Genomic DNA, 26,924 nt, shown 5'->3' on the forward strand with positions numbered 1-26,924 from the left:
AGGAAACTTTGACAGTAATAACTACTCAACTGTTTCTGTTTGAACAGCTGTCTTGGACTGATGAATATCTCTGTTGCCTTTGGGGTAATATCTTGTGGCTGTTGAAACCACATCTGCATGAGCTTCTAATCACTAGAGAGGCCTGTAATTAGGCCTCCACCAGCTGGAATCTAAATCATGTGAGGTTCCACTGACTTCAAATCTCACACGTTCTTGTTTGTTTCTTGCAGGAGAATGAGGTTAGGCCAAGTTTGCAGGATACATGTCATGGGATTCGGCATTGTGGTGCTGATGACCATTGGACTCGCCATACAGCTCCTGGGCATCCATTTCCCAAAAAGGTAAGTAGATCCATAGCTTTTGATTAATTGTGTAGACTTTGTATAGTTAAAATGTAATCTTGAGTTAAATAAAACAGGACCTTCCTGGTCTCCTGTTCTTCTGATCTTTGCTTGGTCGTACAGCAATGTCTTATATATATTGTACACTCTTTCAGGATATGTAAAACAGCAATTTGATAAAGGCGGCAGGAGGAACAATGTTTGGTAGGCAATGGGGCAATTTTTCTTTACCTTTTTGTTGGGTGGCATTGGTGCTTTAAAGCTGATTATTTTGAATCTCATCGTGATAATGGAGGAGTTGGATTGCTGTTTAGACTTCTCCAGCACACCCAAAGTTCTTCAATAGGGTTCTGGCCTCTGTGGTGACCAATCCATCCCTGAACCACTATTTTGCAAATAAAACCTGATAAATCCTGGAATTATCATTTTGGGCTATGCTTGTGCCATCAGAAAAATCAATTGATGGAAAAACATGGTCATTCATTAGATTCAGATAGTCAGCTGAGCTCATTTTTTGGGTTGCTGATTCTAGACCTGATCAATTGAACGAACCTCAGACGATAACACCACCCCCACAGGCACCTCAGATGATAACAGGGCCCCCACAGGCACCCCAGATACTAAGAGTGTCTAGAATAGAATTCTTGCTCTGAAAAGAGAAATTACTTTTTACGCCAATTGGAATTCATTACTAATTTACCTTAAAGTGTGTTTAGACCCAAATCTTCCAAGGACACAAAACACAATTTACAGGGGATTGCTGGGGAGGAAGTTTGGAAGCTTTCTTTTAAAAGTGGGACTTTCAGATATCTGTCCGATAAATAAGTATAGGGGTAAGTTATGATATATTACCCTTTGCTACAAAAGAGTTAAGAGTAAACAAAGACTGCATGCAAACCCTGTGCAATGGTCTGATCCATGCCAATGATACATTGAATGACCAAGTTAACCCATCATACTTGCTACTTTTTTCTATCTCCTTTTTCTTTTTTCTAAACAACAGGGTTCCTTGTTATGCAGTAGTAAGCTCATGGATTGTACTATTTCCCCAGAATCCCCCAGACATATTACAAGGGATCTGTCCCTGTCCCTTAGCTTTGGAACTCAATGTTGGAAGGCATATCTACTTTTTTGGACCACCAAGGCTTAGTGCCTGGATATGGGTCTGGGTAAATATAGGAGAACCCTATACTTTTATTTTACTCTAAAAACAGGAAAGTAGAACCAAATAAATTAAAAAAAATAGACTTAGATCCTTATTTAAAAAAAAAAAATAAAAAAAAAAACTCAATAGCAAAAAAAGATGTCAAAAAGGCTTAATTGTAATCAAAATTAAGGTTCAGTTTTCTAACTGGCTCTATTTTCTGCCAATACAGTTCATTAGCTTACTGTACAGAGCTCCAACGCACACTGACCCTATGGCTGCTCCACGCCCCCCGCTTTTACATTCAGGGGGCTGTCACATTACAAAGCATCCATTATTGGCCATTAAAAACCCTGCTGAGCAGCTGAAATGTCAGGGCGGGCATTACATGACCTTTAAAATGTTACCAGAAACTATTCTGGTCCTCAAAGTTTAAACTTTTCAGATTAAAACCCAGTGCTCCCTACTATCAATTATAAATATCACATAATCCAATTAATAATTATTGTTAAATACATGATTTCCACTCTTTTTAAAGATCAAATATTTGCCTACTGATTTTTTTTTAGATGCTTCATGAAGTTTCTTATAGACACCAGCAAGACTAGAACCTGCTTCATAATTCATATGAAGCTCACATATAGTGACCCGAATGTACAGAATATGTGTCTGTATGACTAGTGCATTAGGTAACAGAAAATTCAGGTTATGTTGAATCTGGAGGACTTTATGGCTCAAAGAAGATCTGTTCCCCTCATGGTTGGTCCGGTGGTAAGCACACTTTAAACCTTGACCATGACACTATCTGCAAGGAATTTGTATGTTTTCCCCGTGTTTGCATTGAGTTAGTCCAGTCTTTAAACTGTGGTATAAGCTACAGCAGGGACATTAGATTGTGAGCCCCATTTGAGGGACAGTTATAGATATAACTGTGATTTTTGTAAATGCTGCGTAATATGTTGGCGCTATATAAAAAAAGCTAATAATGATAAAAAAAGAAAGCTGGAGACGAAGGACTAGACACCCGTATTACCTGTCAGCTTTCTGAAGCTGATCTTTCCCCATCACTGACTTATTGGCCCAGATTTACTAAAGCTCTCCATGGCTGGAGAGAATACACTTTGAGCAGTAAAGCTGGGTGATCCAGAAAACCTGAAATGGATTCCTTAAAATCATTTGCTATTTGCTCGCAAATGTTTTGAATCCTGGACCAGATCCATTTCAGGTTTGCTGGATCACCCAGCTTCACTGATCAAATTGTATTCTCTCCAGCCTTGGAGAGCTTTAATAAATCAGGGCTATTATGATTGTTCACAATATCCATGTGGAGACAGCCATCTGGGTAGAGGCAGGGATTTTTTCCTTGTGCCAAAACTGCCTCCATGATGACAGGTGTTCTTAAGACTAGTGGGGTAATGACTAGTAAGTGGCAGAAGGTTCAGGTTTCCAAAATAAAATGGGAAGATACTGGCACTGCAGGTTCACAGTAGTGATATCTCCAAACCTCTGTTCATATTCTGCATAGCTAGCAGTCAGGTGCCTTTCATGATTTGAAACTATAATTCTATATGAGATTAATTTCTAGGAAGTGCATGTATATGCCCTTATTTATACCCCAAGGTCAACTGTTTAACCAAAATGACCGTATATCCTTACATTTTAAATGCAAGCCGACTGTAGGTATTATTACATTAGTAGCTTGCTAGTTGGTTTCACTTTTTGCCAGGCATTGCTCCTTAACAATCCTAAAATAGGTTTTAGGTAGAAAACTTAGTAGACTTAGCAATAAGTCAAATTTGACTATATTAGTCTGTAATGTTAAAGATATTTTATAATTGATCCAAGCAAATTTTTTAGTTTCAAAAGAACTAAAGAAGTATTTGGGATAGGCTGTAAAACATCTTCAACATTACAGAACAAGTCCAGCTGAATGTGACCCACTACTACTAGCTATACTATGACCCAGATAAAAAAAAAAAAAACCTTCATATATCTAAAATAAGTCTTCTCTATTTTGTAGGTTCGGAAAGTTATGCCTGCAGACTCTTTCTACTTCACCATCCTCCGAGATCCAGCCACAATGGCCGAGTCTTCTTTCTCTTACTACCGTTCTGTATCTTCAGCCTTCAAGAAGGCACCTAATTTCAAAGCTTTCATTTCCCATCCATCATTTTACTACCGAGATGGAGAAAGATCCAATCACTATGCTCGCAATCTCTTATGGTTTGACTTGGGGTTTAATCCCAATGCTCAGTATACAGTTTCCCTTGCAAGAGCTGGAACACGGGCAGTGGAGGGAACATTCAACTTGGTTCTTCTTGCAGAATATTTTGATGAATCAATGATTCTCCTGAAAGAGGAGCTGTGTTGGGATCTGGATGATGTGGTGACCTTTAAACTCAACATTCGTGGATCTTCCAGTCAATTGGAATCCGAGGATGTAAAAAAGCTTCGGGCATGGAATGCTCTAGACTGGTACCTCTACGAGTACTTTAACCGTACCTTCTGGGAAAAGGTGGAAAGGTTTGGCAAAGAAAAGATGGATATTGAAGTCATGAGATTAAGAGAAAGGAGGCAACAGTTAGCTGAGCTTTGTCTTGAGGATTTGGAGCCAGTGGGTGCAGAGCACATTAAAGAAGAGGCTATTAAGCCTTTTCAGTTTGGACAAGAGAAGATCCTAGGCTGGGCTGTTAGGAAAGACCTCCAGCCATACATTCGTAGTCGTTGTGTTCAAATGGTAACTCCGGAACTACAATATAAAGACTTATTAGAGGCACGCCAATTTCCAGCAGGCTCACAAAATGGGACTGAACCAGTAGTGACACCTGCAAGGGCAGCAGGTCGGTGAAAGGACCACGGCTGTCTAACACATAAAAGAGCAGTGAAAGATATGGTTGCTGTAAACTGGATAATTTGTCTAAAGACTAGGCCTGATTATATTAGGCAAAGGTCAGAACTTTTTAATAAGAGATGGTTTGGTGAATATTTACTATGCACATGAGCCGCTTTGCTGAATTAGTTCAGTGACCACTGTAGGTGCAGTCTGCTACCAACTTGACAATCATGAGAGTGCCTTCTTATTTCAAAATTTACAAGACCCAAAAGAAGAATTGACCAAGATTGAGTGTAGGCTACAAATAACATACTGCTAATAACAATTACCTGGAACTATCAGGCTTTGGTGCAGAACGAAAGTCATTGAATTAGGTATTTATAGGTTTTGTGGATATCCTTATTTTGTGGATATTTTAGAGGGGGTAGTAGGATGGGAGAAGGCTCCTGCAAGTGCAAGACCAATACAAGTACACCTGTGTATTCCATTGCAAAACCAAACACATTGGGGATGGTTTACAAATGAAATATAAGCTATTTACATAGGAAAGTGAATTCTTACTTTGCACGGGACCCTAACCTTAATAAATGACTTGACGCTCTGCTATCTTCAACCATTCATCCAATCATGTGTAAGCAAATTTTTTTTTTCATGCACCTAATTGGGTGTTCTTGACAAAGTGAATTTTTTATTACATTTACTAAAATAGTTTACTAAGTGATATGTCTCTTGCAAGGTAACAATTTCGATTTGCTAAGTGAACAGCTTATATTCCTTTAGTAAATCAACTCTATCACCTATACTAGTGTTTTGTGACCTTTTAACATAAGGGAACCCCTTGAAATAACCTTGGGGTTTTGGGTCTTTAGGGAATGTTTGCTATATTTTCTATATCCACAACGTACAATACATTAGTGTGGTGTTCAATTGGATAAGCCATTGGGAAGAATGTCACCCTTACAGATAGCCATAAAAATCATAGTTGTCAGTTAAACTGACCTGAGAGCCAACTGCTTATTGCTCAAAAAAACCCTGGAAACCACTGAAGGAACCCTAGGGATCCACAGAACGCTGGTTGAAAAACACTGCTCTATCCAGTGTCTGCCCACCTCCCCATTGCACCACTGGAACCCCTAAAGATCCTTTGTAAAGGTAGGGCTAGACATGCCACCATATGGCAGTACAGAGCTCTGGCAATGGGTCACATAGGTGCCAACTACTGTATTGTGGGATGAGGTAGGTAGTGCCCAAAAGGATTGGATTTTTCATAAACCTTCACTGGAACATTGCAGAAGAAGCACAGTATTATAAACTTCCATTAAAACTTATTTACAAGGAGGTGGAATGGGAAATATTTAGTCTTTTGTTCACACTGGGGATGCTTTATTGCACTTTTTGTGTTGAAGATATGACAGCAAGTGAATGGAAAACTCCCAAAGGGAAAATTCCACTTTTGGCAGCTGTCACTAGAATACAGATTCCCACTGGAAAATATCCACTATATATCTGTTTTGGTGATCACATAAAATGTTGGCTTTCTGTTTCTTCTTTCCTGAAGTCAAAATAGTCAGTATGACATATAATGGGAATGGATCTTACCAGTAGATATGTAAAACTAACTCTTCCAATTCTCTCCAAACCCCCATAAAATATGCCAGGTGTTTTTTAATTTTGATTTTGCACTGTAGGGTATCTTCTCTACAGGTGCAATGTTGGCTGTGTGTTTTGAAGGTTCATTCTGAATTGTCCTAAATAGGGACTCTTTGTGTTGCTGGGAGCCATCAATGGTTCAGCAATTCTCAATTTCTCAATTAGGAAACATTTCAGTTAAAAATTTGATAGCAAAGGTCACCATATTCGCCTGTAAGTTATAACATTGGCCATCTCATCTGCATTGACTCCAGCTATTGTCCAGTCCGAATAAATACACTCTATGGCCAAACATGTGAACACCCCCCTCAAAGTCGAAGTGGTCCTGGTAAAAGTGGCTTCTAATGGTACGTAATACAATGGACTAAAATGTGTGATTTTATTAAGTATCACAATATGGTAACAGTCGGGTAAAGGCCCTTTCTGTTTCAGGATACCTGTGCTCCATAAAGATGTGGTTTGATGAGTGTTGTGTGGAGGAATTCATGAGGACCGTATACATGCCTGACCTCAGTGTTGTGTCCAGTAGTTCAGAAGGCCGAATAATATAAAAGGAACTGGAGGAATGTCTTGTTACTCTTTGGTATTGGGCCTGAAACCCTCTGAGAATCTTTGGGATGAACTGGAATGTTAATTACAAGTCAGATCATCCCTAATCATCATTGGCTGAATGGCCACCAATTCCCACAGACACACTTTAAAGTCCTGATTATATAGATGTCCGAACAACATTGTTGTGTCCAGTAGTTCAGGAAGCAGAATATTTGAGGTCTGCAGGAATGTCCTGTTACACTTTGATATTGGGCCTAAAACCCCCTGAGAGGTGAACTGGAATCCTAATTAGGAGTCAGGTCATCCACCATGAATACTTATCACTCTTAAGTCCTGACTGTATAGACGCCTGATCTCAATGTTGTGTCTAGTTGTTCAGGAGGCACAATATTTATAAAAGGTTCTAGATAAATGTCTTGTTACTCTTTGGTATTGAGCCTGAAACCCTACTGAGAATCTTGGGGATGGATTAAAATGATAATCAAGAGTCAGGTCATCCAACATGAGTACCCTCCTCTAATCACCTTTGGCTGAATGGCTACCAATAGATACCCACAGAGAAACTCTAAAATCAAGTAGTAAGCCTTTCCAGAAGAGTATAGGCTGTTAAAGCCACAAAGTGAGGCAGCTTCATATTAATGCAGATGAAATGTCCTACAAGTTTGTCTTGTTGGGTGTCTATGAACCTTTGGCCATAAGGTGTAGGACTTTTACTAAAACATTGGTTGTTGCTGACTTTATCATAGGGTACAAATTCTACCTCTGTAACTCAAAGCTTAACGCGAAGCAACAAGTGGTTTTTGCTGGGGGACAACCTACCCCCTGCATGTGTTGGGCTTGATGATAGAGCTGGAGTAGACCTTACCATACGTATTGCTCCCACTGACGGTGGTGCTCTTCCACTTCCCTAAACCAGTCCCCTGCAGCCATGCTGGAAGCCTCACTTCCCCTCCAGTCCAATGGCATCATACCGTATGGGATGTGGTGAGTAAACATTTTTGCTTAGGGTTTAGGCTACATTAAACACCCATTTAACTTCTGTCAATAAAAGGAAATGGGAAAACGTCTCTTTACTGTAAAAAAAAATTATTCTTCTTTCCAAATAGGACTCCCATCTGAGTTCTTAACAAAATGAAGACTTTTTAGGAGACATTTGAAAAAAAATAGGGGATCAATTTACAAAGCGGTGAATCTGACATTCAGCCAGAAACCTCTGGTGGTGTGACATATGTTTTCAATTGCAATGATTTATTCTCCACCAGAGAATGTTTGGTGAATGTCAGATCCACTGCTTTAAAAATATGAGTACAAAAAAACGCTTTAAACCCCAAACTTCATCCACAATACTTGGGTTCGTTCAGCTTTCTGCAATGTCAGTATATTTGTACATATATTACCAAATCTAACAGGGCAGTTTGGCATCGGGGATCTTGTTAGCTCATTGATACTGAGGAATCGGACATTCTGAATCTAGATTTACTTGCAAGTTAACATTGTTGACATTTTGTGTCAAGGCTGCAGATGGCGAGGAATGCACACAAAGCAATTTTGGTTTACAGTCATTTGCTGTATGCTAAATGTGGGCTTAACTGTGGTGGTTTTTGTTGGGAAATAATGGATCAAATCTGGTTTGCCTGTGAAAAGCGGTGAATAATTGTTTACAGCAAATATAGCATGGTAAATCCACATGAAGAAAGAGAAAAACAAAATCCGGAAAGTACAGAAATTTTCCATTTAACTCCATAAACTGTAAAAGATTTTTTAAAATTGGCTTATAGTCTTTTAGGTTCATCTAGCAAAAATCACATGACTAGTATTCTGTAATTGGCCCATGCACATGGAGGAGCTTGGAGAACAATTTTATGTAACGGACTTCCGGGCTTCTAAGTTTTTAAAGGTGTGGATAGGATCATACATGGCTATAGCAATGGCATTACATCCTCTGTAATGCCTTTGCTCCCGCAATGTATGCAGGGAGAGACGGGGGGCCTGGGGCCCATTTGACAAGTGAAAATGGGGATCCACCAGAACACATACTTTTCTTGGGACTGTGGAATTTTTATTAAGGCAGCAAGGACATTCCAGGGGGGCACAAGAAAATCTATTTTGGAGAGCGCACATGATTGGGAACCACCAGAGGTTTTTCCAGCCCTCCTGTTGGGCCAGTCCAACCCGTGGGGCATGTATGTCTTTACTTTGTACACTGAAATGGTATACGTACACCATATAGATCTACAAGAAGTTGGTTATTTTGACCTTTTTTATTTTTTATAAAGCTTGCCTTTAAACTGAACTTGGTATAGGAAAGCTATCATAAGAGTATCAAGTCTGCCATTGCTGACCTTCTTTGGAAGATCCTAGTTGCCTGGCTGGGGTAATGACCATCTTCCTCAAATGTTTTGAGTGAGCAACCCTAAACGGATTTGCAAGTAAAGGGATTCCAACCTTTCCTCCATTTACTCCAAAAGAGTGACTCAAAGTATATCGGGTCATACAAAAAGCTAACCATGTAGCAGAAGGAGGTCAGTAGTGACAGTTCCTGTTTTTCTCCTATGGCATTTTAAAGGCTTTATACATAATTTTATGGTTTTGGAAATAAGTTGCCAAAATGACTGCATTTTTCTACATTCATTAATGAATGTGTAGTAAGATGTCCCACTCATTATTTCATAAGGCTAAGTTCTGATGGACAGTGGAAAAAAAACATTCCTAGGCCGCTCCCAGTGGTTGGCACATTTCCAGCTTCTTGGCAGCCCCAACCAATGTGCTGGATGTTAATGAACCAACATTTCATTATTTGCCAGCTCTCTCACTTTCACCCTGCTCGTTCCCTTCGGGCCGCCATTGTTATACACTACAGGTTGGCACTGCAACCTCACCATCCTAACATGGCATTTTTAATACTGCATTTAGTGCTGACATTCAGGGCAGGCAATATTAAAACAGGTAAAGAAAAGCGTATTTTGGTAAAAAGACATTCAAAGTCTAGCATTTTTTAATATTCTCTCTTAGGTTCTGCTTTGAGAACTAATTCACACCACCACGTGGTAGCACACATTAAACCGCATGCTTGACTGCAATGCATGGTAACACAGCAAGTTTGCAGTAGTGCATTGCAGGGCTAATCATTATAAATGGCACCCCAATGCTTCTATAGAAGGAACCGCTGCTAGAGCATATTGCCGCACACCACAATGCATGATGAGTATTGTGGCACACTGGGGATAGAAAAAAAAAAGATCTGGCATGATTTATTTTTTATTGCAACCCAGGCGAATTAAATGGGCTACAATAAGCCTGTGCACCACAGATGTGAATGGGCCCACAGGGTTTCAGGATAGATATTTGGCACTGCCAGTGGGTAGCTCATGTGGAATAAGTATTAAATCTGTATAAACGGTACTGCTGGCTAGTGATGGGCAGCTGTGAACAGGTTTCTGTTTGCTATGGGCTTGGTGAACCAAATCTATTTGGTGCAAAACCATTGAAGGGAACCATATAACAGGCACTGTTGGAAGCCCATTGTTAGGGTATATAGCAGGCAGTGTTGCCATTAGCTGGTGGTTGTCACCAGTGGTTCCTCTCCTCACACCATCATTCGCAAAGTGGTTGGCAAGGTAAAAATCCAGCTAGGAACTGGCTGCTACCTTTGAAGATGCTTTGAAATAGTTTGCTTGCCCGCATTGGTTCATAAACATGGCAAGCGCAAACCTCTCTGATACTCCAGACCTCTTTTGTTTATAGGAACAATGGTGGGAGGGGGTAGATTTAAATTTGATGAGGTTGCAATGGATAACGTTCTTTTAATCATTTAGTGCACCTTAAATTCTTTCAATCAAAACTGCAATCAAATGAAAAGGTGAACAAGAATGTACGGCAACCTTACATGAGGACAATTCATTTTTTGAATTGGGCATTTTCTTTAATGGTGCCGTACAATATGGATGAAGTTACCAGTATTTCCTTGAAAAATGCAGCTTCACTCTTGTTGGACTGAAAATGCAAAGGCTGTTAGAATACATTTTCTAGGAGTTTTGTTGTGTAATTTAATTCTTCTATTTATAGATGTATTTTTATTATTAGTGTGTAGTGAACACACATTTTATACTGTGTTTGTACAAGAAATCACTGCTTTACAGATAACTGGAAACTGTTGAGGTACTGACATCAAAGAAAATCAAATAAAATGCAGTTTGATCACATTGTGATGTCCTGGTATTGTTTCTATGTAGAAATATTGGGTGATATAGGATTTTCTGGTGTAATCTGGTAATGTTTTGCCTTCCTTGGTGCCTCCATTCTCAACCCATCATGAACATGCTAATATTGTTTATAACTGAACCCATTCTGTTTTATTAGATACTTTATTTTAGACCCATTGATATTTCCACTATCCTGTGCTTCCTAATGCAATGCAAAAAGATTGTCATGGAGAGGGGGTGCCGTACAAATCTTCTTGGAAATATCACAGCCTCCTGCTTCATACAGGCCCCTCTAGATTATGCCCACATGTGATCCCGATCCTTCATTCAATAAATAAAAGGGGAAAGGCCAGGGACAGTCAGGTTTAGGAGAAAAGGACGTCAGAAATACTACCGGAAATGGTCAAAGACAGTGGTGAGACTATAGATGGTTAGAGACAATGGGCATTCTTCAGAATATTTTACCTGTTATTGGCTATAGACATATTACAGTAGTTGGTCAAAGTCTGAGGGCATCCTGCAGAAGATGGTCACCATCAGAGGCTTCACACATATTACAAGAGAAGGTCAAAAACAGTGACCATAATGAAGCAGATGGTAAGAAACCATTGGCATAATCCAGAAGATGTTGGCTGTCATTTGGTTTAGACATACTATAGTAGATGAGATTTCTAAGGGCACCCTGCAGAAGATAGTCATCTTCAGAGACTTCAGACATACTACAGGAAGGTCAGAGACACTGAAACTAGAGACTACTTACTAGACAAGACTATGAGGCTTAGAAACTGCTCACCGTTATTGACTTCAGACACTAAAAAAGATGGTCAAAGTTCCAAGGGTGTCCTGCAGAAGATGGTTACCTTCAGAGACTTTAGACATACTACAGGAGATGGTCAGAAACAGTAGCCATATTATCAAAGATAGTTAGAAACTATGTGCACAGAAGGTGTTCTCTGACATTGACTTTAGACATACTACACTAGAAGGCCAAAGTCTAAAGGCATCCTGCAGAAGATGGTCACCAGCACAGACTTCAAACATACTACAGGAGGCAAGCAGAGAAAGTGGCCACACTACAGAAGATAGATAAAGACTACAGCATACTTCAGAAGATGTTCGCTATCATTGACTTTCGACATCCTACACTAGAAGGCAAAAGTCTAAAGGCATCCTGCAGAAGATGGTCACCATCACAGACTTCAGACATACCAAAGGAGATGGTCAGAGCAATAATACAGAATTTGGTTGTGGACTATGGAGCATACTCCAGAAAATGTTCTCCTTCATTGACTTTAGCCATACTAGAGTAGACTGTCAGTATCTTGCAGTGAATGGTCATCATCAGAGACTTCTGACATACTTCAGAAGATGGTCAGAGACTTCAGATGTGCTACAGAAGATAGTCTGAGACTGCAAACATGCTGCAAGAGTAGATGAAGATTGAGGACCTATTATATAACACTAAAGAGTTCCTTTACCAAACCAGTGCGTTATTATAAAACCACTTTTCCCTACAGTCCTAATAAAGAATACAGACCGTACGGTGGATATTCCTCACAGTAGGATAATAATAACAAATGAAAATAAAATGTATAGTAAAAAATATGACTATATATCCTTCAGGGGCCAGGCTACTGATTATGTGTCCTTCACTGGCCCTACGTGACCACATAGGCAGTGAAAATACTGACTGATCGCTGTTGAAGGCAAAAGGACCCCACAACAATGCATGTGGACCTAGGGCCTCAGTCAGCTTAAGCCCCCTTGGATTCATATGAATGAGCTATGATCAGAACTGCAAATCTTCTGTATAAAATCTTAAAGGATATTGTTGCAGCTGAAGATGTTTAAGGTTGTGGGGGTGTACTAAATGCTTTCACACACAGGCTAGACTTTTGGTTTTGTAAGCGAGTTCCAAGAATTTACAGGAAGCCATTCATTGCTTAAAATAGCAGTTCAGTAAAATAAACCAGTTACAGAAATGCATACTATAGAGAGTTCTATACATATTCAGTGATGGTATGAAGTGGCTATAGTTCTGCTATGAAGTCGGAACTCTGAAATAAAAGAGACACACCCCCCCAGTATTCCATTGTGAATTACCAAAGACATCACATAACATCCCAAAAACCCATAAAGTTGGCTATTTGACTTCCCTGGTCCTAGTTTTGTTTTTCAAATTGTCTTAGAGGTTAGTAGATAGTTTACTTAGAATGGTATACTCATGTCTCATCATAGGTAAACATAGTGGCTCTGAAATCAAATGGGTATGAATCTTCTGAACAGAACATAATGAGGTGTTTTATATTCTTGCAATAATTAGGCTTAGTTCAGATGGATGGTTGTACCAGATGTTCCCCGAGTGGCTCCTTGTAATTGACACCTTGCCATTTACCTGGCACCTCCAATCTTAGTGCCAGTTCTTAATTTAGCAATGTTTCAACATTTTCCAGTAGGTGGTACTCAACCATTTACTACTTTATTTCCAATGGATGATAGGCTACATATGCCATCTTAACCATGGAAATTAATCATGGGTGTGGGAAAGTGGTACTTATGCCAGAATCCCACCTCCGGTCTGAAGCTTTATAGTATTTCTGTGTGTGGCACACCCCTGGGAATGTTACCTAACCATGCTTTTCTACAAAACATAGCAGATGAATCTGTGTCGCTTTAACACACCAAAATTTAAAGAGATCCTGTCACCTCCCTCCAGTAATGTATATTGGCTCAAGCACCTTCCCTTGGTGCCTACTTGATGCAAGGGTTCACCTGTTTACATAGATGGATGATATCAGAGCTTAGCCGGGTGGTTGAAGCCACCTTTGTCTATACCAAAGTGGCAGTGTTCAGGCTTGGTGCCTTCCTGTGCAGGCCTTAGCACATCCTCTTCCATATCTCAAAGCCTTATTCCATTACCGGCAGCTCTGGCCGTGAAAGTGTTGGCAAAGGAAGGGGGATGGAAAGGCGAGTAAAACTTGTGAAGGGTAGAGGGCAGGGTCTTGTTATAGTAAATCTGTACCAACATCTGAATACCAACTTTTGAAGGATTACACATGGCCGGTTAGCTCAGTTGGTTAGAGCGTGGTGCTAATAACGCCAAGGTCGCGGGTTCGATCCCCGTACGGGCCAATAATGTTTTTTTTGTTTTTAATGGCCATTTCACATTTTGCAACATATCTCTCACATAATGTTGGTGGAAGTTACATGACCAGTGCCTCAACTATAGAAAAACAACTTAAATATGAGTATCTGATTACCAGGTAACTGCTAGAGAGTAGATAGATAAGACATTAGTCTCTCTGATTCACACATTTACTGTGTTTATTCACTATTTATCAGCTTGCTGGGGTCCATTCACACTAGGGGAACTTGTAGCACTGTGAACTGACACCACACTGCCATGATTCTATTGGTCAGCAAAGCCCCCTATTAATATATTAGCCCAATCAGAATGCTAAGAAAGGTGTAAGGAAACTCTAATCAGAAGTTGGTATTATAATAACCAATACAATTCTCATATTTACGGTTTCTACCATGATCGTGCTAAGGAAGGCCTGTCATGTTATAGTCATAGTAAAATAAAACAAAAAAGGTATCATATAAAAAAACAAATAAAAAATAAATAAATAATTGAAACGTAATTTAAAGACAATCTATCTCGTTGCCAGTCAAAAGGTCCACACAGACATAGGGGAGAAGAAAATCTCATTGAACTTGTGTGAGCACTTCCTTTGTTAGGTGGTATTTATAACATGCATTAAAGCACAATGAAAAAATTTGCCCAACCTTGAAAGAGTTAAACTTGGACACTTTGGGCAATAAGAGACCATAGAAGGGTTACAATTGCCTTTCTGTCCACAATCACAATGTGTTGTCAGTTTGTTACATGTTAATTGTATCCAGGCCATAGTATTTGCATAGTATCTTAACAAGCCCTCATTACCTCTGTAGCTGAAGCCATTTGGGAGTAGTTCATCCGCAGAGTTTACCATAAAAACAGTAAAGTTGTTTAAGTCTAGTCTCAGCTCACTGCTCCTTCTTCCTCATCTGTACCTGAACCCCACAAGGCATGATGGACTTTAGGAGGTAGTGCCCAGGTTGCGGCCCCCGTACACACAGGGGCTGGTAACTGCTTACTAAGCTAAGGCTTAGTACAGGAGCATAAGGCAGAAGCATAGTCAGATAGGCCAGAGGTCAGGGCAGATGGGGATCAGGAGTAGTCAGACAGAGCCGGGATCAGTATTCCAGAGATTAAATAGCATGATCAGACAATGCAGACAAGAACCTGGAAGCGGAGCCTAGGAAAATTCCTTGTTCACACGACATCCTGTTGCCAGTCACTTCCTTTTATAGGACATGTCATATGACCTTCAGGTAACAGAACCCACCACCAGAGGGAGTGGTGGAGCAGAGGCAGCTCAGGTGGTGCTCACACTTTTGCCAGGAGAGCGTTTGCAGAACTTTCTAGTCCTCTGGGGTAAAGAGGCAGTATTTGGAGAGTCACATGACTCGGACCATAAAGTAACCAGCGGACAGGATTCCTCATCAGAGCTGCTGCTGGCTGTAGAGGAGTGTAAGGTGGGTAATACGGACAAGGGCACAGATCCCCCGGTCATGTAGGAATCTGTGACACTACCTTTTTTTAACATGTATGAGTCATGGGCAGAAGGGGTAGCTGAGCTACTGAAATGAAACTAAAAGTGGTTCTGTAACTTTTACAGATGAATCGCTCCACAGTGTCTGCAACTATAGAGGCCACTAAGTGTTTGTTTTACAACTCAACTCCAGGCTAATTTTTATTTTATTTTTATATGTACGGGAGTTATTACCTTTGCCCCATGTCAGTCAACTTGTTAGACTGAGGACATAATGTGAGTAAGGAGAGTTGTGGACTCAAGCATTATGACCAAGCATTATGAAAGAGGATACAGCCACCATTAAGGAAAGGTTTCCAGCATGTGACTGACCTGCAGACTTTTTTTTAACATAAATATAGATAAATATAACATGAAGTTGAAGTTGGGCTCAGTAAATGCTTATTGAGAAGATGTAAATCTCTGTATATCCATAGCTTGGTCAAGGGTTTGACCACTAAAAAGATTGGTGGTTGCTGAATAGGCGTAAATCTGAAGCTGCGGCATAAAGCATCAATATTACATTTCAGTAATAATTCAAGAGCTATCATTGCTTTCTATTGGCAACACATCCAATTCTGCACTCATTTTATTCTCCTGTTTTGACGAGTCAGCCTCTTATAAATATAGCAAGAACACACCATTCCATGTGTTCCCGTTATGTGATCGTTAATGAATGTTATTTCTGTGGTCAACCATACATATCCTCCATCCAGACCTCAAGAAAACAAGATCTGGTTGTTTACTATTACTATTAACTCTATATTGGAAGAATAGGGTTGGCGACCATTGCTGACTTCCTTCCCCAATGCTAGAGTTCTCAGAGAGTCAGAGCTTATACTTATTTTAGGGTAGTGACTAAGAAAGCCACAAGATCAGCATAACAACCAGACCACTTGTAATTTTCGCACAGGTCAACAATGGTGATCTTCATATATTTACACTGCTGCAAAAGATTCCTTTTAAAGAACAACCTAACTCTTAGAAAAGTTGTCCTTCAAAATCTATCGCCTTCTCTGATGAAGCCATCTACAATCCCTCTCCTGCACCTACAACTGCCCCAACCTTCACTCTCCTCAGGTAACCCACCTTAATAATGACTTTCAGTTATACTCTGTAATCCTGACCCAATACCCCTAAACATTTGCCAAAAGAAGTTCAAGGTCGTGGACATCCATGGAAGGCCCCATTACCCAGAGGACTAGAAGTGAAACTGTCTTTAATGTGTATCTAAAGCAAGATTTTTAGTATTGGATGGAGCAGAGAGGGGTAGACTCTCTCTCCAGTTTTAATGATCTTTGTGATCCCAATAGGAAGACATTTCTTGTCCTGGGAACAACTCACTAGGCCAGGAAGTTGGCAACATCTCCAAGGGCTCTAATAATAAAACAAGGAATCAGACATTTCTTCAAACATGTCCTCGTGAGATTCTTCCAGGTCCATGTGTTTTAATGGAATATTTAAACAGGGACTAAAAAAAAAATCACACTTACCTTGCAGGTCCCTGAATGGCACTGGACCTCAATGTCTTCCTGCGTCACCCTGGAAATCTTTGTCCTGGCTCGAAAGGAAGTGCCGGGTGCAGCCATCTTCAGTCTTCTTTTCCTGTCTTCTTGCTACACCACTGCGTGAGATTGGTATCTCTTTCCCCTTAGAGGAAAAAATTATTTTTTCTTTAAGATAGCTGCAGCGATGAAGACTGAATGGTAGAACAGAAACTCCCAGGATACTTATGTCACACATCCCGGAAGGCTCTTCTGCCACCCGGGATGCGTAACGTAGGTATCGCGGGAGGCTCCGTTCTCCCATTCATACTTCATCGCTGCAGCAATCTAAAAAAAAAATCAATTACATTTTTACTTTATATATACTTTACATTATATAAGTAGTGTTGTCTACCCTTTTATGTAAAGTACAAAAAGTTGACTTTAGGTCCGCTTTAAGGGCACTTCCTATGCCAGGCTTAGTCACACTCGATACTGTATACTGTGGTTTTACACCCTTGTGCATTCTATCTATTGAGGTCGTGTATAATCCCGGATGAAGCGGATAAATTCCGCGAAACGAGGATTATCAGAATCTATTACAACATCTCAATGCTTTACACAATTGTTTGGTGCATTTTTATGGAATTTCCATCCACTGTTTTTATGGCTTGTGCTTAATAAAAGATTGTTTTCTTTTTTTTTATATTTGAGCCCATTTTGTGACTAAATGCCAAACTGCCTTTAAAGTCCCACAAATATACCTACCTTTCTATGTATTCAAGAATTTAGGGATGTTGGCAGTATATATCTATTGGTTTGAGACAAACCATTAGCTATAGTCAATGTCAGATTCACTGATTTATAAACAGAACTCCAAGACTGAAACATACACATATATGCCTATATTTTCATTGACGAGAAGGTGGAGGTATCCAGGTTGCCTGTGTACCTATTTGAGACTTTTCTTCACTTTCTTGTGCACATTTATTGTATATTACATTTACATACTTGGAAAGCATCCATTGTGTAGACATCCAAAAGCCCTGGGATTGGGTGCCACCATCTTGGATGTAATGTCAGCAGATTCAGCACTCAGGGACACTCTATAGCAGTGTTTCTTGACCTTGTTAACATGGGGGAACCCTTGAAATAACTTTTAGGTTTTCAAGGGAGCCCCTTCTATAATTACTATATCCATATCTCACAGCATGGTAGTCAGTGGGAAGAATGTCTCTTACATTGCTGGCCATTGGAAAGAATGTCACCCTTACAGTCACAAAGATCATTGGTGTCAGGTAAACTGACTAACCCTGATTGAAAAACACTGGTCTATAGTATTCACCTTTGCCCGTTTCCCAATAGGTAGAGTAGAGTAGCTGGGCCAACACCCACTATAATGAGACACTCCTAAAAGGGCATGGGGCTATAATCTCTATGACAGGAGGGGGCTAGGCTAGGATATTAACTCTTCTTCAAATTGTTACATTTTCTAGCAAGATCAAAAGCACATTCAAGTAATTGAAAAAATGTTACATCAATGAAAATACTTGCTTTTACTTGTATTTAATAATATTGGTGACAGGGGCTCTTTAAAGCTCAGCCTGGATCAGTTTACTGAAAATTCTTGAAAAGTAATTTTACAAACTCATGACATGAAAGCTTTTCCCCGTCATTCATGGCAGGGTTGGACGTGTGCGGTGCAGCTTGCTAACCCCACCTATATACACAAGGATTTGCACACAGGGTTACAGAAAGTCCACTATTGTCTCATATATATAACAATGCTCTCGGTTCCCACAGGGCCAGAAATAGACGGCTTTTTATGGGAACCCTTGGGTATTAAAAGAATTCTGTGCTGAGACAAATGTAAAATATAACTTTTTTAATTATTTTCATTATTTGTTCAGGTTTGTCAGCATTACTTCCTCATTGTCAATGCCTGACGTGTTTCATTAAACACGGGTTTTAGAAGGAACCACCATGGCTTCCAACATATTGGACATCACTATGGAGCAGCAAGGCTGCCTCGTTCATCCTTAAAATGGAATTAAACCATTAAAAAATAAGTTATGCCTGGAAAACCCTTCTGTACATGTTTAATACCTTATAAATGTTAAAAGCTACTTTCCACTCATCTGGTTGGTGGCATACCTATATATCCTGCAGTGTAGCGTGTCTGCGATATATAATTTCATTCATTTAATTTGAAAATCCTCACTACTTACCCACTATTCCACATCCCTCCTCCTATTGAATGCTGCTTCCCCCACCTCTTAGATTGTAAGCTCTTTGGGGCACGGTCCTCTCCCATGTCACTGTCTTTGTCTGTCTGTCATTTGCAACCCCTAGCGCTGTGTAATATGTTGGCGCTATATAAATACTATTTAGTAAAAATGATGATAATAATAATAATATGGTGATGATAAGTTTACTAGATAAGTAACATTATTTGCAAACCACTTCACATGGCCAAAACACTGCAGATAATATTCTGTATTCTGTAGACTGCTGGAGATAATAAATGAGATGGCCAGGGACTGCAGGCGGACCCTTTTAAGGACGGCAAACAGAATAAAGCATCTTGGCGTCAGCAGTAACTTTAGTTTCTCATGAGCAGATCTTCAAAACAAACTTCAAGAATGTTTATCTCTAACAGAACAAGCTGAGGACGGATGGAATTCTTTAGAACAAGCTGAGACATATCTGTCCATCTCTGACAGCTCACTGCAAGCCGCCTGGAAATGCCATGCAAAGTGATAATTGACAACGTGCTCATACCGCTGGATCTTGGTCAGCCAATTTCCAAGTCTTCAAATGATAATTAGAAAGAATGATCACCTCCAGCCATGCAACACATACAAAATGTATTTTCCTTCCAAAGAAAAGAACACGTATGTTCCTGCTGACCTACAAGGCTCAGAATTCTCCCCGACCCCTTTTAGCTGGGCGTACCACCCGGCACTTTTCAGAAATCACCCGGCTGTTTTTGGGTGGTTTACTGAAGAGTTGGGTCTCAATAGAATGGCCACCACCTACAATTTCTTCCCACACAGCCTAAAAAATTCTGAGTTGATCACTGAAGCCCAAATGGTATTAGTAGGGTGACATCACTTGGAGAAGCCACATCTATAGCACATTTATGGCAGCCTTGTCTAATTGAAAATATTGTACAATCTCAGCAAATCTCAATCATATTTGATGTTTCTGCTTACGCAAGAATTTGTTTGGAGTAAAAAAAAAAGTTTTGCATGTTAAGCATAGCATGCCGAGGGCTCATTTACATTTAGGGTTGTCTAGGCACTCTGTATGTAAATACGCCACCTAAAATAGATAGAGAGTGCTGGACTATTATTGTCAATGGTGCAGGTGAGATCTTTGGGCATTAGTGCAATGTATTTTTTAAAAAAAGGCTGCAGCTAAGGTACTTATAATCCTCAGGCTGAGTTCAGACTTGTAGAGGGAACAGGTGTTCCAGTTTGGCTACTGGCAGTGGGCATCTTGCCAGTTGCTTGGTCATCCGCACCACTGCTTTGGTTCTGAAAGTACAGCGGGTGGTACTGAGCTGCTCACTGCCACCCCATTTATTCCCTATGGGCACAACGGTGGCTCAGTGGTTAGCACTCTGCCCTTTGCAGCGCTGGGTCCAAGGTTTGAATCTCAGCCAGGACTCTATCTGCATGGAGTTTGTGTGGGTTTCCTCCCACATCCCAAGAACATGCAGTTAGGTTAATTGGCTTCCCCTCAAATTGACCTTAGACTGTGTTAATGACATATGACTATGGTAGGGACATTAGATTGTGAGCTCCTTTGAGGGACAGCTAGTGACATGACTATGGACTTTGTACAGCATTGTGTAATAGGTTGGGACTATATAAATACATATGGGCCACCACAGGTGAAATACTCCTTCTTGTCGGCAGAACAGGAAGAGTCCTAGATTGTAAGCTTGACTATCACTGTTCATTTTTAAACATTTTTTTTTCGGAATTCATAGGAGACCAGGAATCTTACCCTAAGTTTACCCCGACCTCGTAGTAGGCCCTCAGCATGTGTTTCCACAGCTATGGGCCCTGGAGGGGTGAATCACGCAGCTCTGTAATCTGATATTTACAAAAGGTTCATGTCATTCTCACTGAACTGCAATCTCAGGAATTTAATGGGAGTTTTGGAGTTATTTCTGTGCTGATTTAGTACCTTACACCGGGCTGAATCACAGTCAGCAGAGACCAGCGGATTATGGTTTGATGTGATTGGTGTAATTAAAATGTAATTAAGCATTAAAATTTGAAAAGGAAATAGTGCTTGTGACCCCAAGCATTTATATTGTCTGCTTGATTGATTCTCTTTTTATATTTCAGTCAAAAAGGAAATTGGCTTGAGAAAGCTGCCAGTCTCCCCTTCTTGTTTGCAGGTGGCTACATTCCTATGCTAGGTCCTACGGGGCCACCCAAAGCTTGCCCATAGACGGCGTACAGAACATGCAGTCATCTATATATGTTAAGTACCACACAGTGCAAAGCCATTGGATGCAAGCTTCAGAACACCATCAGTCTCCCCATATTGTTTGCAGGTGGCTACATTGCCATGCTAGGTCCTATGGGGCCACTCATAACTTGCCCATAGACGGCATACAGAACAAGCAGTCATCTATATATGTTAAGTATGACACAGTGCAAAGTCATTTGATGCAAGCTTAAGAAGACCACCAGTCTGCCCTTTTTGTTTGCAGGTGGCTACATTCCGATAGCACCCCTAGCACACCCATAGGCAGTGCACCGTACACACAGTCATGAATGTATGTGCAGTATAACACAGTGCAAAGCCATTGGATGCAAGCTTCATAAAACCATCAGTCTTTTGTTTGCAGGTGGCTGCTTTCCAATGGGGGGTCCTATGGAGCCACCCATAGCACACCCATTAAAGGTGCGTCGTATATGCAGTCAGATGAATAGCTCTGCACTGCGTTTATTGCACATATATAGATATATATGTGCAATAAACAGTGTGGAGTGTGGATGTGCAAATATGTGCAGTGTGGAGCTATTTGATGCAAGCTTAGGAAACCTTCTTGTTCGCAAGTGGTTACGTTCTTATGCGGGGGTTCTATGAAGGCTCCTATAGCTTGCCCATAGATGGTGCGTTGTACAAGCAGGTATCTATATATGTTAAGTACAACACAATGCAAAGCCATTTAATGCAACCTTCAGAAAACCGTAATCACTTTCTTGATTGCAGGTGGCTACATTGCCATGCGGGGCCCTATGGAGCCACCCATAGCATGCCCATCAATGGTGCACCATAAAAGCAGACATCTATATATGTGCAGTACAACACAGTGCAAAGCCATGCAAGCTTCAGAAAGACACCCGTCTCTCCTTCTTGATTACAGTTGGCTACATTCCCATTGGAGGTCCATAGATGGCTCGCAGTGCTGCCATCCACTTATGCAAAATACAACACAGATGCCTGGTATATATTGACATAACAAATAATGGTGCTTTTTGTATTTTCCTCCATTTAGTCCTGAGATTTACACAACTCTGCAGTCCATCACAGCCAGAAACTAAAGAATACAGCGTTGTCATCTCTCCACCCACAGCTGTTTATTGGACAATAAAGGAGCAGCATCAGACTACCAAAGCCAACCTTCTGCTCCCTCCTTCTGTTAGATAGTTCCTTGTCTCTCCCTCTCCTGGTCTAAGAGCTGCAAAGAGTATGCAAAACTTTTTTTGTTTTATCTTGGATATAATAGGAAAGGATCAGAACTCAACAATATGCAGCTCCATTTCAGAGATTTTTCCCACTTCTTTGGTCCTGGTGACCATTTGGAGATAATGAAGGAACATTTGCAACAAAGACAAGCACACAGGAAATGTTTTTCTAACAGCTTTTATATCTGCCTGGAGTTCAGCTTTATAGGGCACACCCTAAAAACCAGAAGAGCTTGCAATCGATTGTCTTCACCACAAACTAGGGCCAAGTATGGGGAAAGCCAATGAACCTGCCATTATGTTTGTATATGTGAAGAGCAACTGGACAAAATCCATGCATCATAAGGAGAAATGACAAACCCCATGCAGACAGTACGATTCAGTCCTATAACTTATAACTGCCAGGCAATTGCATTGATGATTTTGCCATCAGCCATGCTAACTAGGCAAATCAACATAAGACTTAGGCAGCAAGTCTGGCAGAGGTGGCATTTAGCCATCCATACACGATACCAGTGACTGTTAGTAACAGTAGTTTCTGATCCACATCAGTCCACAATGAAGGCCGGTCAGGTACCTCGTCACAGCCAAATTATCAACAGCATGGATTAATACCCAGACCAATCTGTGCTCCATTAACCTTCCCTTTAGTCTTGCACAGGCCACAGGGTGCTGTGATTTCCTCTGGAAGCCCTGTACAGCTCCCTGCAGACCCCCAGCACCATCCCTGATCTGCATGAGAACCTAGAGATGACAGCACTGGCTATATTATTATTGTTATTATATTATTATTATACAGTATTTATATGGCGCCATCATTTTACGCAGCGCTGTACAAAGTCGTGTCACTAACTGTCCCTCAAAGGAGCTCACAATCTAATGTCCCTAGTAGTCATATGTCATTAATGTAGTCTAAGGTCAATTTTAGGGGGGAAGCCAATTAACCTAACTGCATGTTTTTGGGATGTGGGAGGAAACTGGAGTACCTGGAGGAAACCCACGCAGACACGGGGAGAACCTGCAAACTCCATGCAGATAGTGTCCTGGCTGGCTATATAAATGTCTTGTAATGAAAGAAGAAGAAAGGTTTTAGTTAAAAATGTCATTATTAGCAGATGATAAGAAGAAGTAAGAAAAGGAAAAATATATAAAAGTTTAAACATTATCTATCTATGACATTGTAAATTATCGCTCGTAGCAAGGCTGAATATGTAAATAGAATCATTTTATGATTAAGCACTGAATAACGTGAAACATAAATGTGAATGTTAATCATTTTTATGTATTTTGTAAATGATTTATAAAGTCTGAGCAGGGCAGATCAGTTATGCCCTGAACTCTGTTCCAGATGATAAATGTTCTTGTATATGAAAAGATTCCCTGTTGGCATTCTGTATTCTGCATCCAGACCGGTGCTCATTGTCTCTGGGCTGGAACTGGTTGTGCATTTTTGTTGTTGGAATTTTGTACTGTGTGCTTTGAATTCAGTTTTTATATACATCCTTGTGAGGCTTATTAGGAGGTCTCAAACAGGCCGGTTGACCATGTGCCAATTTACAAGGGGTGCTCTGGTTTCCTCCAGCCTAATACACTCAAAATGAGCATGAGCTCCAAAAATGTGCCAACCTGCAAGGGGTGCTGTAGTTTCCTCCAACTATTGAGGCTGAAAATAGGCATACCTATGTGCGAATCTGCAAGGGGTGCTCTGGCTTCCTCCAATGATATAGGTCAAAAATAGGCATACCTTTGTGCCAACCTGTAAGAGGCGCTCTGGCTTCTTCCAATGATTTAGGTTGAAAATAGGCATACCTATGTGCCAACCTGCAAGGAGTGCTCTGGCTTCCTCCAGTGATATAGGCTAAAAAATAAGCATACCTTTGTGTCAACCTGTAAGGGGTGCTCTAGTTTCCTCCAACCATACAAGCTGAAAATGAGCATACTCATGTGCCAGTTTACAAGGGGTGCTCTGGTTTCATCCAACCATATAGGTCAAACATGAGCATACTCATGTACCAACCTGCAAGGGGTGCTCTGGGTTCCTCCAATCATATAGGGCGAAAATAAGTATACTTATGTACCAATCTGCAAGGGGTGCTCTGGGTTCCTCCAATCATATAGGGCGAAAATAAGCATACTTATGTACCAATCTGCAAGGGGTGCTCTGGGTTCCTCCAATCATATAGGGCGAAAATAAGCATACTTATGTACCAATCTGCAAGGGGTGCTCTGGGTTCCTCCAATCATATAGGGCGAAAATAAGCATACTTATGTACCAATCTGCAAAATGTGCTCCGGTCACTTCCAACCAAATATACAAAAAATGAGCATATCCATGTGCCAACCTGCAAGGGGTGCTCTGGTTTCCTCGATCCATACAGATCAATTGGTTTGTAGCCAAAACTGGCCCTGGCATATCCATGTGTTTGTACAACACATGGGAGTCACTTGGGGAAGGGGGGGTTCTTTAGTTTATTGTCATATCCCAAGTAGTGGCTGTCGCATGATGTACAAAGTGACAGCCAGAAGGAAGGTGAGGCTTTGTTTAGTTGCATTTGAGGCCTACTCGATAAATAGGGTACACGGCACAGGAAGCGATACATAGCTAGGGCCAGGACCATGGGATAGAGATAGCTTTGCTAGAACAATTGCACCGTTCAGGTAAGTAAAACTATTGAACACCAATGTTGGGGGTTTATTGCACTGGATGGTCATTGTATTTGGGGTCTTGGTACCAAGGGGGTTCTGTTGGAGTTACTATGTTGGGAATTTTCTGTATTGGCTGGTAATATGTTGGGGTTACTGTGTTGGGAAGAGGGTCACGGTGTTGAGGGTTATTGTGCTAGGGCTTATTGCGTTGGTGGGTTAGTATTCTGGGGAATTTTGTGTTGGAAGTTACTATGCTGGGAAACTTGTATTGGTGCTTTCTGTGCTTGGGGTTATTGTGTTTTGCTATGGTGCAGTTTCCATTATATTTGATTATATGGAATTTTATATCGAATTTTGATATATTAGAATTTTTTTAGGACACCCATGCTCCTGGTACACCTCTCAGGTAGATCATGAGAGCACCCTCTACACCATGGAGATTTAAAATAATAAGCATTTTTTTTAACTTTTTTTCACCACTATCTTTCTTTTTAACTTTGCTTAGCTTTCCTAAATGATGAATGCAATAAGAGCGAGGTTGAATGAAAACCTTATTGCTGTAAAACAAGGGTGATAGTTTCACGATACATTGTTAAAGAGGTTTATACATCAGACAAAAAAGTAAGCAAAGAGGGAAGTGATGAAAAATGGGAAACAATTAAATGCTAGGTGACCCACGTAAAAGCTATAGATTGTACGTTAATATAAATGATTCAATGTTCCCTGAACAATACATAGAGAGAAGCAGGAGCGGTTTTTGAAAAACTGCTAGTCAGGTTGTAGGAATGCTGGGCAGGGAAGAGATCTGCTAATCTACAGCTTGTTAATAAGTAACCCGTTACTCTTTAAGTGAAGGGTGCTGACAAGAATAAGTTTTCTGCCAGTTCCTACATACAATAAAGGCCTTCAGGAAGAGGGACCGGCCTGAGGAATAAACCTGAGCTGGCCTGAAAGATTACACTTTTATCAGATTTGTTAGCCAAAAAATAGACCTTGTTAGGTTTCTAAACAAACAAAAACGCCAGCTCCTTGCATTAGAAGAAGTAGAACATTCACTTCTTCGGTGGTACTGCCTTGAATTCTTTCAAGAGCTGTAGCCTTGGTCATTCTCAACACTTTGGGGAAAATTGGGTGCATGTGATCCCCACCATGTGCAGTGGTTTTATAATCTGACCCTCAAAATATAAGGCACCATAGTGGTCAGTGGAGGACAACATATCTGGAACTATGGAGTGCTGGAGAGATTTACGGAGACTACAACACTGGAATGAAGGGAGGGTAGAAGTCATAGGACACTGAATAGGTAAGTATACTTCTTCCTTTTCGAGAAGAGACTGCCACTGGCTTGTGTTTCGAGACCTGGCACTGCGCAAGCAAGTTCAAATGCCTAAGTTTGTCTTTGTAACAGGGATTCTAAACAAATAAAACTGTAGTAGACTTAGTCCTCGGTGGCACGTGTCCTACCTTAGCTCCTTTCATGAGCTGAAGCCTCGGTCAATCTCTTTTAACCCTTTTAGCAGTATTGAATGCCCGTGTTCCCCACCATGTGCAGTGGTTCAATCCTCTGACGCTATGTTACTACAGCACTCTGCCTGGTCAGAGGATGCAACCATAGTGGGTAATGGAAGACAACCACATCTGGAAGTATGGAGAGGGTTACAGAGGGTTCAGCACTGGAACAAAGAGTGGGTAGAAGATATAGGCTGCTGAATAGGTAAGTA

At 40.7% G+C, this 26,924-nt stretch overlaps 1 protein-coding gene and 1 non-coding gene across 2 annotated transcripts; both read left to right on the top strand.

Moving 5' to 3' along the window:
- The first annotated feature begins 2,893 nt into the window (after window positions 1-2,893).
- GAL3ST4 (galactose-3-O-sulfotransferase 4) lies at window positions 2,894-10,722 on the top strand. Its single transcript, XM_072399390.1, has one exon. It carries the CDS (start codon window positions 3,518-3,520, stop codon window positions 4,331-4,333), a length of 816 nt encoding a protein of 271 aa, XP_072255491.1. The 5' UTR covers window positions 2,894-3,517; the 3' UTR covers window positions 4,334-10,722.
- Window positions 10,723-13,780: 3,058 nt separating this feature from the next.
- Window positions 13,781-13,854, top strand: TRNAI-AAU (transfer RNA isoleucine (anticodon AAU)). Its single transcript has one exon. It is a non-coding gene; the product is annotated as a tRNA-Ile (tRNA).
- Window positions 13,855-26,924: the final 13,070 nt, after the last annotated feature.

This window comes from Pyxicephalus adspersus, chromosome 2 (genome assembly GCF_032062135.1).
Source record: "Pyxicephalus adspersus chromosome 2, UCB_Pads_2.0, whole genome shotgun sequence".
NCBI lineage: Eukaryota > Metazoa > Chordata > Amphibia > Anura > Pyxicephalidae > Pyxicephalus > Pyxicephalus adspersus.

What these genes read in the sequence shown, in the direction of transcription:
- GAL3ST4 (XM_072399390.1), top strand. Translation starts at nt 3,518, where the DNA reads ATGCCTGCAGACTCTTTCTACTTCACCATCCTCCGAGATCCAGCCACA.